Consider the following 16404-nt stretch of genomic DNA (forward strand, 5'->3'; position numbering starts at 1 on the left):
AACAAGCTGCCAGAGGAGGTAGTTGAGACTGGGGCTATCCCAACGTTTAACAAAAAGTTAGACAGGCACATGGATAGGACAAGTTTGGAGGGATATGGACCAAGCGCAGGCAGGTGGGACTAGAGTAGCTGGGACATGTTGGCCGGTGTGGGTAAGTTGGGCCGAAGGACGTTTCCACACTATATCTATGACTCTATGATTCTCTCCATCCCTCCCCATCCTACATCTACGACCAGTCTGACTGTCCCCTTGATTACCAATACATTTTTATCTTTGTATGCCTCGTTGTCACCTTGCCCGAGCAACAATGATCTACTCTACATTTCCCTTGAACTTCGCCCCTTTGATATCTCGTTTTTACACCTTACCCTTCCATATCTCTGTGCCTCCCTCTCCCCTGACTCTTGGTCTGAAGAAGGGTCTCGACCCAAAACATCACCCATTCATTATATCCAGAGATGCTGCCTATCCCGCCTGAGTTACTCCAGCATTTTGTGTTTTTCTTCAATTTGCTGAAGTTGAATAGGGATTGTTGAGGTAAATAATTTCCGTGGCACTAATGGCCTGGCCAATATTTAACCTTTGATCGAGTTAAAAGGAACCGCAGATGCTGGATCCTTGAGCAAAACACAAAGTGCTGGAGTAACTCAGCGGGTCAGGCAGCATCTGTGGAGGAAATAGAGGGGCAGCATTTCGGGTTGGGACCCTTCCTCACACTCAGGCATTATCTGTCGAAGGGAGCCAAATCAAACGCTGCCTATCAATCTTCTCCACAGATGCTGCCTGACCAAGTGAGGTATGTGTGTGTGAAGATGTATATATATTTTAATAGACACACGCGCGCATATATCATATATAGTGAGAGAGAGAGATACACACACATATATATATACACATTTATACACACAGACACACACAGACACACACGCACAGACAGACACACACAGACATGCACACACACGTATATACGTACATCCATACACATATATTTATTCTGAACATTTTAGAAACATAGAACATAGAAAAATAGTTATAGTAGTAGGCCATTCGGCCCTTCGAGCCAGCATCACCATTCAATATGATTATGGCTGTTCTCAGCTCTCCCTCCACCCACTATCTCCTCCTCTTACTTTCTTCTTCCCGCCATCCCACCCTCACATCAGTCTGAAGAAGGGTCTCGACCTGAAACGTTTCCTATTTCCTTTGCTCCATAGATGCTGTCTCACCCGCTGAGTTTCTCCAGCATTTTTGTCTACCATCTAAAATCAGTACCTCGTTCCTGCTTTTCCTCAATATCCCTTGATTCCTTTAACCCTAAGAGCTAAATCTAACTCTCTCTTGAAAATGTTTATTATAGTGTATACACTGTACTATGTTTACATATTCTGTTGTGCTGCTGCGAGTAAGAATTTTATTATTCAGTTTGGGACATGTGACAATAAAACTCTCTCTCTTGACCCTTCTCGCTGCGTGTGGCTCCATACCCATTGTATGCTGTGTTAAGGATATATGTGGACTCTTGAGTTTCTCTCTCTTCCTCTCCACAGCTGGTGAGTCAGCCTCACGCCAAGCAGTGTGATTATTCTGCAGCGCTGAAGCAGTGCAATAGAGACAAGAATCGAAATTCCTCCATTATTCCAGGTAGGCTTCAAGATCAAACATTTGACAGTGTTGATGCTTATTTGTGGCTTATACAGTTGTTCGCTACTTACACTTAAGGAGGTTTGCCAATAACGTGCCAGTGGGGAGAGTGGATGTGGAGAGGATGTTTCCACTCGTGGGAGAGTCTAGGACCAGAGGCCACAGCCTCAGAATAAAAGGACATTCCTATAGGAAGGAGATGAGGAGGAATTTCTTTAGTCGGAGGGTAGTGAATCTGTGGAATTCATTGCCGCAGAAGGCTGTGGAGGTCTAGTCAATGGATATTTTTAAGGCAGAGATAAATAGATTCTTGATTAGCACGGGTGTCAGAGGTTATGGGGGGAAGGCAGGAGAATGGGGTTGAAGTTGAAGAGTTAGATCAGGCATGACTTGATGGGCCGGATGGCCTAATTCTGCTCCTATCACTTATGACCTTATGAATGTGTTGAGCAAGTGGGGTTGCATGGATGGGCGCCTGGGTCGGCATGGGCGAGTTAGGACTCTATGCCGAGGAATATTTCAGTGGTTGAGCATCACCCACATTCTCCTCTGTGTTAAAATTGAGCTTTCCACAAAACAAATCCTTTGCACATTCACGAGTTAAAACAATTGCAAATTTGGCATGGGCAACATGGACTGAAGGTTTAAGAAGGAACTGCAGATGCTGGAAAATCGAAGGTAGACAAAAATGCTGGAGAAACTCAGCGGGTGAGGCAGCATCTATGGAGTGAAGGAAATAGGCAATGTTTCAGGCCGAAACCCTTCTTCAGACTGAAGGGCCTGTTCCTATGTTCAACAAATACCCTGGCTCCAATTTTAGATAATGGAATGCTGAATTGGGAATAGAACGACTGTTAAAGGGCTTGAATGTCTTGCAGGTGCAGCTTTCACTACATAGTTTCTGTTTTGGTTATCATTGGCAGTGTTTGATCATTAGTCTTTTGTAGTCTCCTGCCTTCGTTAATGCTGGGTTGGCTGAAATTATATATATATAGTATATGCATGCATGTATGTATGTATGTATAGGAAAGAACTGCAGATGTTGGTTTAAATCAAAGGTAGACACAAAATGCTGGAGTAACTCAGTGGGACAGGCAGCATCTCCCGAGAGAAGGAGATATATATACACACAGCACACACACACACACACACACACGCATATACACACACACACACACACACACACGCATATATACAAATGCAAATACACGAGCGCACACATATAACCACACATATAAACGAACAATAATAGGGCAAAGACAAATTTAATGCCCCCCAAATCTATGAGGTTCAGAACTTATTTGGGGGTTGCAGTGTTTAATAGCCTGATGACTGTAGGGAGGAGGCTGCTCTTGTACCTGAACGTTACAGTTTTCAGGCTCCTGTACCTGCTTCCTAATGGCTGGGTGAAATGAGTGTGTGGCCAGGGTCTCTGATGATGCTGGTTGCCTTTTTGTGGCAGCGACTCGGGTAAATCCCATCGATGGTGGGGAGGTCCGTACATGTAATGTACTGGGCAGCGTTCACCACTTTGTGCAACCTTCTTTGTTCCTGGGGCAATAAAGTTGCCCAAACCAGGCTGTGATGTGACATTCTCTTGTGACATGTAACATGTGACATACTCATTGGTCTTTTCAAGGAGCTGGTCCACCCCAATGCTATGTCCCATCTGTGTAACTATGTTTGTCTTTGGTTCCAGTGGAACGGTCAAGAGTTGGACTTGCCACACTGACCGTTGAGGGCTCTGATTACATCAATGCATCATATGTTTCGGTAAGCATCTTGACAGCAGCATGAGCAAGTTTCAATTCAGTTCAGTTTATTGTTGTCACGTGTACCGAGGTACAGTGAAAAGCTTTTGTTGCGTGCTAACCAGTCAGCAGAGAGACAATGCATGATTAAATTCGACCCATTTACAGTGTACAGATACATGATAAAGGAATAACGTTTAGTGCAAGGAGAGTCCCATCAAGTATAGTCCGAGCATCATCAAAAAGGTAGCTAGTAGTTCAGCACTGCTCTCTGGTTGTGGTAGGATGATTCAGTTGCCTGTTAACAGCTGATGTTATAGAGTGATACAGTGTGGAAGCAGGCCCTTTGGCCCAACTTGTCCACACCGGCCAACATGTCCCAGCTACACTAGTCTCACCTGCCAGCGCTTGGTCCATATCCCTCCAAACCTGTCCTATCCATGGACCTTTTTCACCCAGAGAGTTGTGAACCTGTGGAATGCTCTGCTTCAGATAGAGTCAGGGGATATGGCGAGAAGGCAGGAGCGGGATACTAATTGTGTCTAACTGTTTCTTAAACGTTGGGATAGTCCCAGCCAAACTGCCTCATCTGGCAGCTTGTTCCACACACCCACCACCCTTTGTGTGAAAAAGTTACCCCTCAGATTTCTATTAAATCTTTTCCCCTTCATCTTGAACCTGTGTCCTCTGGTCCTCAATTCCCCATAGTCTGGGCAAGAGACTCGGTGCATCTACCCGATCTATTCCACCTCTATAAGATCACCCCTCATCCTCCTGCGCTCCAAGGAATAGAGACCCAGCCTACTCAACCTCTCCCTACAGCTCACACCCTCTAGTCCTGGCAACATCCTCGTAAATCTTCTCCGAACCCTTTCAAGCTTGACAATATCTTTCCTGGAACATGGTGCCCGGAACTGAACACAACATTCCAAATGCGGTCTCACCAACGTCTTGTACAACTGCAACATGGCCTCCCGATTTCTATACTCTGTTTTTGTTGATGATCTGAGAATAACCCAGCCACGGATGGTCCATCCATCATATTTATTTGAGGCGCTCAGTTTTGACAAGGGCTCTTGGAGCTGAAACGTTAAATCTGTTTCTCTTTCCATTCGTGCTGCAAAACCACTTAGAGTTTCCAACAGTTTTTTAAATTTCAACGTTCCAGCCTCGTAGATTCATGCAGCATGGAAACAGGCCCTTTGGCCCGACTTACCCATGCTATCCACCGTGCCCCAGTTACACGGGCATGGAGGCGCAGCGGTAGAGTTGCTGCCTATCAGCGCCAGGGACCTGGGTTCGATCCTGACTCCTGGGTGCTGTCTGTACACAGTTTGTACATTCTCCCTATGACCTGTTTGTGTTTTCTCCGGGTGCTCCGGTTTCCTCCAACACTGCAAAGACGTACAGGTTTGTAGGTTAATTGGCTTTGGTAAAATTGTAAAATGATCCCTAGTGCGGGTATAAAAGTGGATGGCTGGTCAGCGCGGACGCCGAGGGCCGTTGCGGCTGTTTCTGCGCTGTATCTCTTTGTTTCACTCTTGGTATTTAATTCCAGGGATTTCATCGAATTGATGAGTTCATCGTTACTCAACACCCGCTGGCACACACGACAAAGGACTTCTGGCGGATGATATGGGACTACAATACTCAAATTATCGTCATGCTGCCAGACAACCAAGGACTGGTATGGTGTCTTTATATAACACGATGCTATTTTAATGGTTAACTCTAATGCTTCAATCATCTCATTCACGCCGAACAAGATGCCCCATCTAAGCTAGTCCCATTTCCTCACATTTGGCCCATTTCCCTCTAAAACCTTTCCTATCCATTACCAGATCCAGCTGTACAAATATCACTGTTATTAACATGCATATCAATTAGTTTCGAGACCACTGGAGCAATGAGGCAATTGGATTCAGCAGTATATATGTCGCAAAGCATGGCTAAGAGTCACAGAGCACGGCCCTTCGGCCCAACTTATTCGTGCCAACCAAGATGCCCCAATCCCATTTGCTCACATTTGGCCCATATCCCTCTAAAGCTTTGCCGTCCATGTACCTGTCGAAATGTCTTTGAACTGTTGTTACAGGATCTGCCTCAATTACCTCCTTGGGTAGCTCGTTCCATGTACCCACCGCCTTCTGAGTGAAAAGTTTAAGAATTAGGGGTAGGCCATTTAGAACGGAGATGAGGAAAAACTTTTTCACCCAGAGAGTTGTGAATCTGTGGAATTCTCTGCCTGGCAGTGGAGACCAATTCTCTGGATGCTTTCAAGAGAGAGTTAAATAGAGCTCCTAAAGATAGCGGAGTCAGGGGATACGGTGAGAAGGCAGGAAAGGGGTTCTGATTGTGGATGATCAGCCATGATCACATTGAATGGTGGTTCTGGCTTGAAGGTCTGAATGGCCTACTCCTGCACCTATTGCCTATTGTCTAGTGTTACTTTTCTATTTCAGTCAGATATTTACAGGTAATAAGTGCCAAGAATGTTTTTATTGTCATATTAACCAATAACAGAACATTGAAATTTATACTTGCAGCAGATTAACAGGTTATAAATGCAATACACCAAGTTAAAAATATAATAATAGTAAAAAAAAAATTAAAAAAATAGTAATACTAGGCGCCATAATTGTGGCAAAAACCAAAAAGTCCATAGTGCAACCAAAGATCTACAGTTAATTGTTGCTGAGGTTAGTGTTGTGTGATGTTCAAGAGCATGCTAGTTGCTGGGAAGAAATTATTCTTGAACCTAGTGGTCACAGATTCCTCGTACCCGACTCATTTGCCATTGCTAGCCAAAACCATTCGAGACAGAAGAATTTTCAGATGCAGGAAAACACACAAAGTGCTGGAGGAACTCACAGTGGGTCGGGCAGCATCTGAAGAAGGGTCCCGGCACGAAACGTCGTCTGTCCATTCCCTCCACAGACGCTGCCCGACGCACTGACATCCACCAACACTTTGCGTTTTGGCTCAGGTGAGTCTTCCCCAGAATCACCTGAGCACCTGAGTGAAGGTATGCATATTTCCTTCATGATAATTGTAGAATTGGATGATTGGGATATTTACACAGATGTCTCCTTAACTGATCTTCAGACCACGTACTGGCCGAAGAAAGACGTGCCGATGAGCTATGAAGCGTTTACTGTGAGCCTGATCGGGGAGAGCAACTTGTGTCTTTCAAACGAAGAACAGCTCATCATCCACGATTTCATTCTGGAAGCAACGCAGGTAAAAGAAAAGCAAATGATAAATTTAAAACCTCACCTAATCCTTTTTCTCCAGAGATGCTGCCTGACCCGCTGCGCTACTCCAGCTTGTTTGTTGTCTATAATCAATGAATTTTACTGCAATGAAGCGGAGTCAGGGGATATGGGGAGAATGCAGGAACGGGGTACTGATTGTGGATGATCAGCCATGATCACATTGAATGGCGGTGCTGGCTCGAAGGGCCGAATGGCCTACTTCTGCACCTATTGTCTATTGTCTTCACTTTCAGTTTAGTTTATTGTCATGTGTACCGAGGTACGGTGAAAAGCTTTTGTAGCGTGCTAACCAGTCAGTGGAAAGACAATACATGAGGATTCAATACAAAGATATCACCCATTCCTTCTCTCCAGAGATGCTGCCTATCCTGCTGAGTTACTCCAGCCCTTTCTTCTATCTTCGGTTTACACCAGTATCTGCAGTTCTTTCCTACACATGGTTAACATACATGATTTAGAGCCGTGCTTCTTAAACTGGTAGAGCAGTGGTTCACCCAAGGGTGAATGGAATTATTTTGGGGTGAATGAGCTAATTTATGTTTTTTGCTCATGTGGCAAAATTAATTAAATATAAAATTATACACAAGGGAGAATGAGGAAAATTACCAAAAAAACACAAGAAAATTTAGTCGAGGGTGTATGAAATGTTGTGATAAAGACACACGGGTGAATGACACTGAAATAGTTTAAGAAGTACTGATTGCGAGTGTTACACTAACATGAGGTGAAGGGACTCTTGTTACTTTCTGTGCTGGAGTTGAATTCATCTTTGAACACAAGCCACACCTAATTATGAATATTTTTCACAGTGGTGATCACATCTGCATCAAGTCACCGTCACATTTAAAGAGATATTTTTAATCATTTCGGGTGGTTAGCATTCTTGCCCCAGCTTTGATTTTTGTTCTCATAACAGAAAAATCCTGGGTTGCTGCGGCAACGAGCAGTTTTGCAGCTTTTTATGCTTCCATTTCCTCTGGCTGTCTCCGTGACAATTCTTTGCACCACCTGTGCTACATTGACGCAGTGTGAACATCTCCAGCCATTTTCTAACGTCTCGCCAGAACAAGTTACAGATCTAAGTCTGAAGAAGTCTTCCGACCCGAAACCTCCTTTTTCTCCAGAGATGCTGCCTGACCCACTGAGTTACTCCAACACTTTGTGTCCATCTTTGGCATGATTGAATGAATCAATCAATCAAGACTTTATTGGTTTAGTTTGGAGATACAGAGCTGAAACAGGCCCTTCGGCCCACCGGGTCTGCGCCGACCAGCGATCCCTGCACATTAACACTATCCTACACATACTAGGGACAATTTTAACATTAACCAAGCCAATTAACCTACAAACCTTGAGGCAAACCTTGAGGGAGCGCAGCATAGGTTTACAAGGTTAATTCCCGTGATGGCGGGACTGTCATATCCTGAGAGAATGGAGCAGCTGGGCTTGTACACTCTGGAGTTTAGAAGGATGAGAGAGAATCTCATTGAAACATATAAGATTGTTAAGGGCTTGGACAAGCTAGAGGCAGGAAACATGTTCCCGATGTTGGGGGAGTCCAGATAGGGGGAGAAGGCAGGAATGGGGTACTGATTGGGGATGATCAGCCATGATCACATTGAATGGCAGTGTTGGCTCGAAGGGCCGATTGGCCTACTCCTGCGCCTATTGTCTAATGTCTTTGAAGTGCGGGAGGAAGCTGGGGCTTCCGCAGAAAACCCACGCAGGTCACGGGGAGAACGTTCAAACTCTGTACAGACAGCACCCCATTTTCCAGTGCCCGAGACTCGGGTCCGATCCTGACCACGGGTGCTGTCTGTACGTTCTCCCCTTGACCTGTGTGGGTTTTTTTCCGGGTGTTCCGATTTTTTCCAAAGCCATGCAGGTTTGTAGATCAGTTGGCTTCTGTAAATTGTCCCTCGCGTGTAGGATAGAACTCGTGTACGGGTGAACGGTAGAGAGCCAAAGGGCACGTTTCCATGCTGTATCTCTAAACTAAACTAAACATCGATCACCCATTCACACACAGTTCTGTTATCCCACGTAATTATGTTTTCTATTGCTGAATAAAAGGCTGCAATAATCGCAATGCTTATCTGCTGTTTACTCCCCTGCTCTGCAGGATGACTACGTGCTTGAGGTGAGGCACTACCAGGCTCCAAAGTGGCCAAATCCAGATGGGCCGATAAGTAAAACCTTTGAGCTCCTCAATGTGATACAAGAAGCTGCTGCTACTCGGGATGGGCCAATAATCGTCCATGATGAGTGAGTTCCCTTTCCCTATCTTTCACTGCTTGCACAAGTCGCATTTCTTCATGAAAAAAACTTTTTCTCGAAGAGGAAGATGTCATGTTTGCCTTTTTAGCCTTTTGGTGGAACTCCAGGAAAGGAGCGTGGACGTCCGAAGAAGGGTCTCGACCCGCAACGTCACCCATTCCCCCTCTCCAGAGATCCTGCCTGGCCCGCTGAGCCACTGCAGCATTTTGTGCCTGTCTTAGGAGAATAGGTACGGTTAGGCAACGGTACTCTGGACCCTGGAGGAATGGATGATTTGAAGACACCCGAACAGATTAGACTGTTACAGGAAAGATGCGGAGACTTTGGAGAGGGTGCTGAGGAGGTTTGCCAGAATGCAGCCTGGATCAGAGGGTTTTGGTCACAAGGAGAGAGGTTGGAGAGAGGTTGAATTGGATTGTTTTCTCTGGAAAGTCGGAGGTTGAGGGAAGATTTGATAGTTTTGGGGAGTATAAAAAAACGATGAGAGGCAGAGATAGGGTAGACAGTCAGAACCTTGTCCCCTGCGTGGAAAGGTCCAACATTAGAGGGCGCAGCTGTGAGATGAGAAGGGGAAAGTTTAATGGAGATGGGCGGCGCAGGTTTTTCGTACACAGAGTGGGGTGGAGGCCTGGAACGCATTGCCAAGTCCTGTGGTGGAGGCAAGTACGATAATGGTACTTAAGATCCTTTGTTTAATGAAGCTGAGCGTGGTACGTGTGTTACACAGAGAATAGTGAGGGCCTGGTACTAATTGCCAGGGGTGGTGCTGGAGGCAGGGACAATAGTGGCATTTAAGAGGCTTGGAGGAGCAGAGAATAGAGGGATATGGATCACATACAGGCAGATGACATCAGTGCAGCTAGGCATTGCATTCGGCACGAATATTGTGGGCCGAAGGGCCTGTTCCTGTGCTGACCTGTTCTATGTTGTCGTCCCACAAGTGGAATTTCTTGAGTCAATTTTGAGTATCTTTTCCCATTTGTGAACCTTATTAAACCTACAACACACTTACTGGGACTTCTTTGTGGAGCTGGGAGGTGGATAGGCCTGTTGCATGTTTAAGTAAAAGTGTGGACTTGAAGTTAAATGGAATGTTTGCTTGTTAATGCAACTTTTCCAGCTTTAAATGGAGTTGTAAAGGTTCATTTGTTAGTCTAATTAAAAAACCATGAACTTTGCCCGGAGTTCATGCAGGCAATGAGATTCCCCCCCCACCCCCGCCACGGGTACCATGTAATCCCGTGCTACCTGCTCCATGGTTGGATAGTCGGCGACTAAACCGTCTCCCCCACCTGGTTTGACAGGTGAGGAGGGGGCTGTGGACCCCCAGCAGGACCAAAAACAAGACCTGTCAAAGGGCGGATGAGCTCCCAGCGGGCCAACGGCCATCCACACTTCGGTAGAAGTTGCGATCACTGTCGTACTGTAAGGCACCGTGCCCGTTGATGTTTTCAATGTGATGATGATGAGGTATTAAGTAGGTGTGAGATGTTCTTATTTTTTCCTAAGAGAGGGACTCATTTAATGGTTCAATGGTTCCTTTATTATCACATGTACCAAGGTCTCATTTATTTTGCATACAGATCAGTGAGATTATTGCCATAGATAATAAGTACAATACCTGGTTAGCCCTTAATGCAAAGAAACATCCCACTGAGTCTATATGCAATAGTGGTTAAGGCTTTGACCAATTTCCCTCCTGGAATAAATACATCGTATTGTATCGTTTTGGCACCATTTCATCGTCCCAACTACAACTGGCTATTAAGGCCCGTTGCCGCCATTGCCTCTATCCGATCGTCCAGTGAACTGTTATCCCGACTCAGTCCACCTTCAAACTTCGAGTCCCGGGGGCACCTCCCGCAGCCAACCTTGAGGTCATAAGGAATAGTAGTAGGATTAGGCCATTTGGCCCATCAAGTCTATTCCGCCATTCAATATTGGCTGATCTATCTCTCCCCCTCCTAACCCCATTCTCCTGCCTTCTCTCCATAACCTTGGACACCTGTACTAATCAAGAATCTATCTATCTCTGCCACCCCCCCCTCCCCCCCCCCCTCCCTCCCTTTCTACCATCATTTGTCCAGTATCTGTCGCCAACTCGCACCACCTTCCTCTCTGGTTCCTGGTCTTCTGGGATGCGCAGGCTTCCCCCTCTGTTCCACGGCAGGCAAGGCAGGCGTCCTGTCGGGGTCACGGGGACCCATGTGTTGTTAATCTAAAAAAACTTTTACTTTCCTTCAACTCCACAGGCACGGGGGAATAACAGCCGGCACCTTCTGTGCTCTGACTAATCTGATGCATCAGCTGGAGAGGGAAAACTCAATGGATGTTTATCAAGTGGCGAAAATGATCAACTTGATGAGGCCTGGCATATTCACTGAGATTGTAAGTCCCTGGTATTGTGTAAGGCTCAGAACAACCACAGAACAGCATTTAAAAGACAGCGTATGAGGCTGAGGGGTGAACGTATGGAGGTATAAGATCATAAGGGGAATAGATAGGGCAAGTAAACACAGTCTCTTACTCAGGTCGGAAAATTAAAAACCAGAGGACACAGGTTGAGATGGGAAGAAGGTGGTGGGTGTATGGAACGAACTGGCAGAGGAGGTCGATATTATAACTAGGGTCGCCAACTTCCTCACTCCCAAATAAGGAACAAATTCCCGGCAGCACTTTGTTGACTGACTCGGCCGTGGCTGGGTGAAGGATGAGTGGGCCCGGGTTGCTGGACTGCACACTAAGCCCAGCCGGCGGGCCAGCAGAGGAGTTTTGGACCGGGCCGCGCGATGTCGAACACAAAGTCCGGCACCCCCTCCAACTGATGAACCGATGATCGGTCAGGAGAAGGAGGGGTGGTGGTGTCGGTGGCAAGCGAAGGTCCGAAGGTCGGACAGCTGGCCGGGCTGCCGACTGACTGACGGGGCTACCTCTGGATGGGTGAGATGGGGAAGGACCTGACAGTCCCCTCGAGCAGTCAAACACGGGACAAGTGCAGTCCCGTACGGGACAAACCAATTTAGCCCAATATACGGGAAGTCCCGGCTAATCCAGGACAGTTGGCAACCCTAACTACAACAACAGTTTAAAAAAAAAAACACTTGGACGGGTACATGGTTTAGAGGGATATGGGTAGGTGAGACTAGTGTAGATGGGGCAGCCTAGTCAGTGTGGGTCAAAGAGGCTGTTACATTGCTGTGCAATTTATAACTATGATACAGGAGGAAAATGAAGGCACTTCTTTAGTGATCATTCAAAGGATTTTTAACACTTGTCTTGTTGCCAAGTCTGGGGAAGTTCATGTTACCTTCCATTTAGTTTAGGTTCGAGATACAGCGCGGAACAGTGATCACCCCATACACTGTCATAATCGTAATCATACTTTGTTAACCAAGTATGTTTTGCAACATACGAGGAATTTGATTTGCCATACAGTCAAATACAATTAAAAAGCAACAAAACACACAAAATACATTTTCACTTGAACATCCACAACAGTGACTTCTCACTGTGATGGAAGGCGGAAAAAAGTTCAATCTCTTCCCTTCTTTGTTCTCTTGCGGTCGATGGCCTTGAACCGTCTGTTGACGGGACGATCTTGGCTCCCGTAGCCTCCGTGTCGGGGCGATCAAGCTCCTGCATGGGGAGGGATGTCAGCTCCCTACACGCAATTAACCTACACACCTGCACGTCTTTGGAGTGTGGGAGGTAACTGAAGATCTCGGGGGAAAAAAACCCCATGCAGGTCACGGGGAGAAAGTACAGACAAGCACCCGTAGTCAGGATCGAACCCGTGTCTCTGGCGCCGTACGGCAGCAACTTTACCGCAGCGCCATCCTTCCTGTCCTTATAAAAGTTTATAGATGTGATGAAACTGATTGAGGGAATCTGGCTGGGATTGGACATAGAAACATCGAAAATAGGTGCAGGAGTAGGCCATTCGGCCCTTCAAGCCTGCACCGCTATTCAATATGCTCATGGCTGATCATCCAACTCAGTATCCCGTACCTGCCTTCTCTCCATACCCCCTGATCCCTTTAGCCACAAGGGCCACATCTAACTCCCTCTTAAATATAGCCAATGAACTGGCCTCAACTACATTCTGTTGCAGAGGATTCCACAGATTCAGAAAAAATGTTTTTCTCATCTCAGTCCTCAGACATCAGGACAAATACTTCCCCCCTGAATGGTGTAGCAATTTATTTTGTTGGAGGAGGGAGGGAGGAAGGAAGGAGGGAAGGAAGGAAGGAAGGGAGGGAGGGAGGGAGGGAGGGAGGGGCTGTACTTGGTGAGTTCCTGCAAGAAACAGTAAACTAAACATGCATTCTGGAATCAGTGAAAACTACACATGGCATGCCACTGGCAGTTTTCGGCACCCAGGTTCAACTACGGAGTTTGTACGTTCTGCCCGTGACCAGCGTGGGTTTTTCCCCCGAGGTCTTCAGTATCTCGGGTGCTGTTTGCTTGGAGTCTGTACGTTCCCTGAGTGACTGAGCTCCTGCCGGGTCTGGTAGTTTAATTAGCTGCAGAAAATGAACTCCTCCGTGTCGGCTATTGGCAAAAAAAATCAAAGAAAAGAAAGGGAATGTGCATTACGTTTAAGAACATTTAGGCATCTACATGGATAGGTGAGGTTTACGGGGATATGGGCCAAACGCAGGCAGGTGGGGCTTGTGTAGATGGGGCACGTTGATCCCAAGAGCCCGTTTCCACACTGTATGACTCTGAGAACAAAATAAGTTACAAAGGAACAAAGATAGAGGCAATGGGACAAAGGATCGCACTGAAGAAGTAAAAAATACTCAGTAGGTTGGACAGCACCTCTATTTGCAGCCACCATTGATGAGATGGGCTGAATGGCCTCCTTGTGTCATAAGTAATAAATCAAAAAGACATGGACTATTACTGTTATGCCTACCAGGGAACTGGAAAGAAAGGAAGCAAAGGTTTAGTTTAGTTTAGTTTAGGGATATAGCGCGGAAACAGGCCCTTCGGCCCACCGAGTTCGCACCGACCAGCGATCCCCGCACATTGACACTATCCTACATTAGGGACAATTTTTACATCTACTTCAAGCCAATTAACCTACCAACCTGTATGTCTACGGAGTGTGGGAGGAAACCGAAGGTCTCAGAGAAAACCCAGGCAGTCACAGGGAGAACTTACAAACTCTGTACAGGCAAGCACCCTGTTGTCAGGATCGAACTCGGGTCCCTGGCGCTGTAAGTGCTGTAAGGCAGCAATTCTATCACTGCGCAACCATGCCGTCCTAACGGTGTCTGACTAATAATGTCACCAACAAAGCAGCGTGATTTTGGGAGCAGGCAGATAAGAGAGCAGCTTTTGTGTCATTTTGCGGAAAAGATGTCACAGTGTTCTTTACTTAACTGGTTGAAAGATGTTAAATTAACTTTTGAGAGAGTCACAAGAAGAATAAAAGGACGTACTTTTGGAAAGGAGATGAGGAGGAATTTCTTTAGTCAGAGGGTGGTGAATCTGTGGTATCCATTGCTGTGGAAGCCAAGTCAATGCAGATATTTAAGGCGGAGATTGACAGATTCTTGATTAGTACGGGTATCAGCAGTTATGAGGTTGAGAGGGAAAGATAAGTCAGCCATGATTAAATGGTGGGGTAGATTTGATGGGCTGAATGCCCTAATTCTGCTCCTAGAAACTTTTGAAGAATGAGATCTCTTTATCTCCTTACAGGACCAGTACCAATTTCTATACAAAGCTGTCCTCAGCTTGGTCAGTTCAAAGGAAGATGAAAGACCTACGACCGCACTGGAAACCAATGGCCTTGCCCTTTGTGCTGACGACCATGGCGCAGCAGAAAGCATGGAGTCTCTGGTGTAACACACGGTCCCCTTTCAGATTTTGTTAACTGCACAGGTATCCATGTCACGTCGCCTCTGGACGGTGACTTGCGGATGACGTCCTATCATTAAAAATCTTAGCTGAAAAATGTGCAGTAAGTCATTTTGGCCTGGCTGATGTTCGCTGTAGTTACATATTCAGCATGTTCTGTGTCAAGTTTTTCGTGGTCTGTGGTCTTCCAGTTTGTACCAGAGTCAGACATGGGGGGTGGGGGGGGGGGGGGGGGGGGGGGGGGGGGGGAGGGGGAAAGAGGAGGGTGGCATTAATTCCTACAGAGGCTTTTTCATAGCGGCCACTCCATCTACGGTTCCCCGACTCAAAGCCGCCCAAGTCTCACCCTTTTGCTATCTTCTACGATGTCAACAACTTCACGAGGCCAGCGTTCAGCAGCGCCCTATCACGCAAGCTAGATCATGCACAGAAAGAGGGAAGGGTATCGTTGATTAAATCTGGATATGTAGACATTGCTTAATTAAAGAAAGAGAATTAATCTTCTAATACATAATGTAAATAGTAGAACAATGAACCCATCCATGGACCAAATTTCTATTTATAATTCTAGATTTTTATATTTTACTACAGAGTCTTTTCTAGTCTTTTTTTGATGTTATGACTACATTGTTGTTGTAGCTGGCATTTTATTAATGTTTAAAATATGTCTAATTCCACTGCGATTCTAAATCTGATGTCAGGTGTTTATTAATGACCTATGTGATGTAATATTTACAAATAACAGCATGCAATTTTAACACTGTTTGTGCAACAGGAATAGTGGGTCTTCAAAGCTTCACAGAGGAAAGGACCCAGATGATGTGTGATTTTGTTGCAACTGATGTTTTTACATTTGTGGCTACTGTGGAAGAATTAAAATGCAGGTTTTATCAGCTGGTTATCGGTGGCTTTCATTATTGGGACCGTGCCAGTCACACCTCATTTCGGGCACATCTGTCAGTAGTTGAGAATGATGTTCAGCTTTGCAGAGTATCTCAGCGTCCTACCTTCCGATTCAATTTGACATAGATGGTAGCCTGGGGCTCGACTGGATCATAGAAACATAGAAAATAGGTGCAGGAGGAGCCTGCACTACCATTCATTGTGGCCATGGCTGATCATCCACAATCAGTAACCCGTGCCTGCCTTCTCCCCATATCCCCTGAATCCGCTAGCCCCCCAGATCTCTATCTCTCTTTTAAATTCATCCAGTGAATTGGCCTCCACTGCCATCTGTGGCAGAGAATTCCACAAAACTCTCTGGGGGGAAAAGTTTTTTTCTCATCTCAGTTTTAAATGGCCTCACCTCTATTCTTGGACTGTGGCCCCTGGTTCTGGATTCCCCCAACATTGGGACCATTTTTCCTGCATCTTGCTTGTCCAGTCCTTTTATAATTGTTTACCTTTCTATAAGATCGAAACTAAAAACTGGACTTGGCAATAGGTGCAGGAGTAGGCAATTCAGCCCTTCGAGCCATCACCGCCATTCAATGTGATCATGGCTGATCATCCCCAATACCTACCTTCTCCCCATATCCACTGACTCCGCCATCTTTAAGAGCCCTATCTAGCTCTCTCTTGAAAGTATCCAG

General features: G+C 46.0%; 1 protein-coding gene across 1 annotated transcript in view; it reads left to right on the forward strand.

Annotated features, from left to right (window-relative positions):
- ptprz1a (protein tyrosine phosphatase receptor type Z1a) overlaps positions 1–15705 on the forward strand; it is a 177181-nt gene extending 161476 nt beyond the window's left edge. Inside the window, 7 exon segments of the mRNA XM_055650225.1 lie at positions 1548–1641; positions 3341–3414; positions 4951–5079; positions 6498–6632; positions 8790–8932; positions 11197–11332; positions 14654–15705. Of these exon segments, the coding sequence (XP_055506200.1) occupies positions 1548–1641; positions 3341–3414; positions 4951–5079; positions 6498–6632; positions 8790–8932; positions 11197–11332; positions 14654–14800 (858 nt within the window). The 3' untranslated portion in view covers positions 14801–15705.
- The last annotated feature ends 699 nt before the right edge of the window (positions 15706–16404 follow it).

This window comes from Leucoraja erinacea, chromosome 19 (assembly GCF_028641065.1).
Source record: "Leucoraja erinacea ecotype New England chromosome 19, Leri_hhj_1, whole genome shotgun sequence".
Taxonomy (NCBI): Eukaryota; Metazoa; Chordata; class Chondrichthyes; order Rajiformes; family Rajidae; genus Leucoraja; species Leucoraja erinaceus.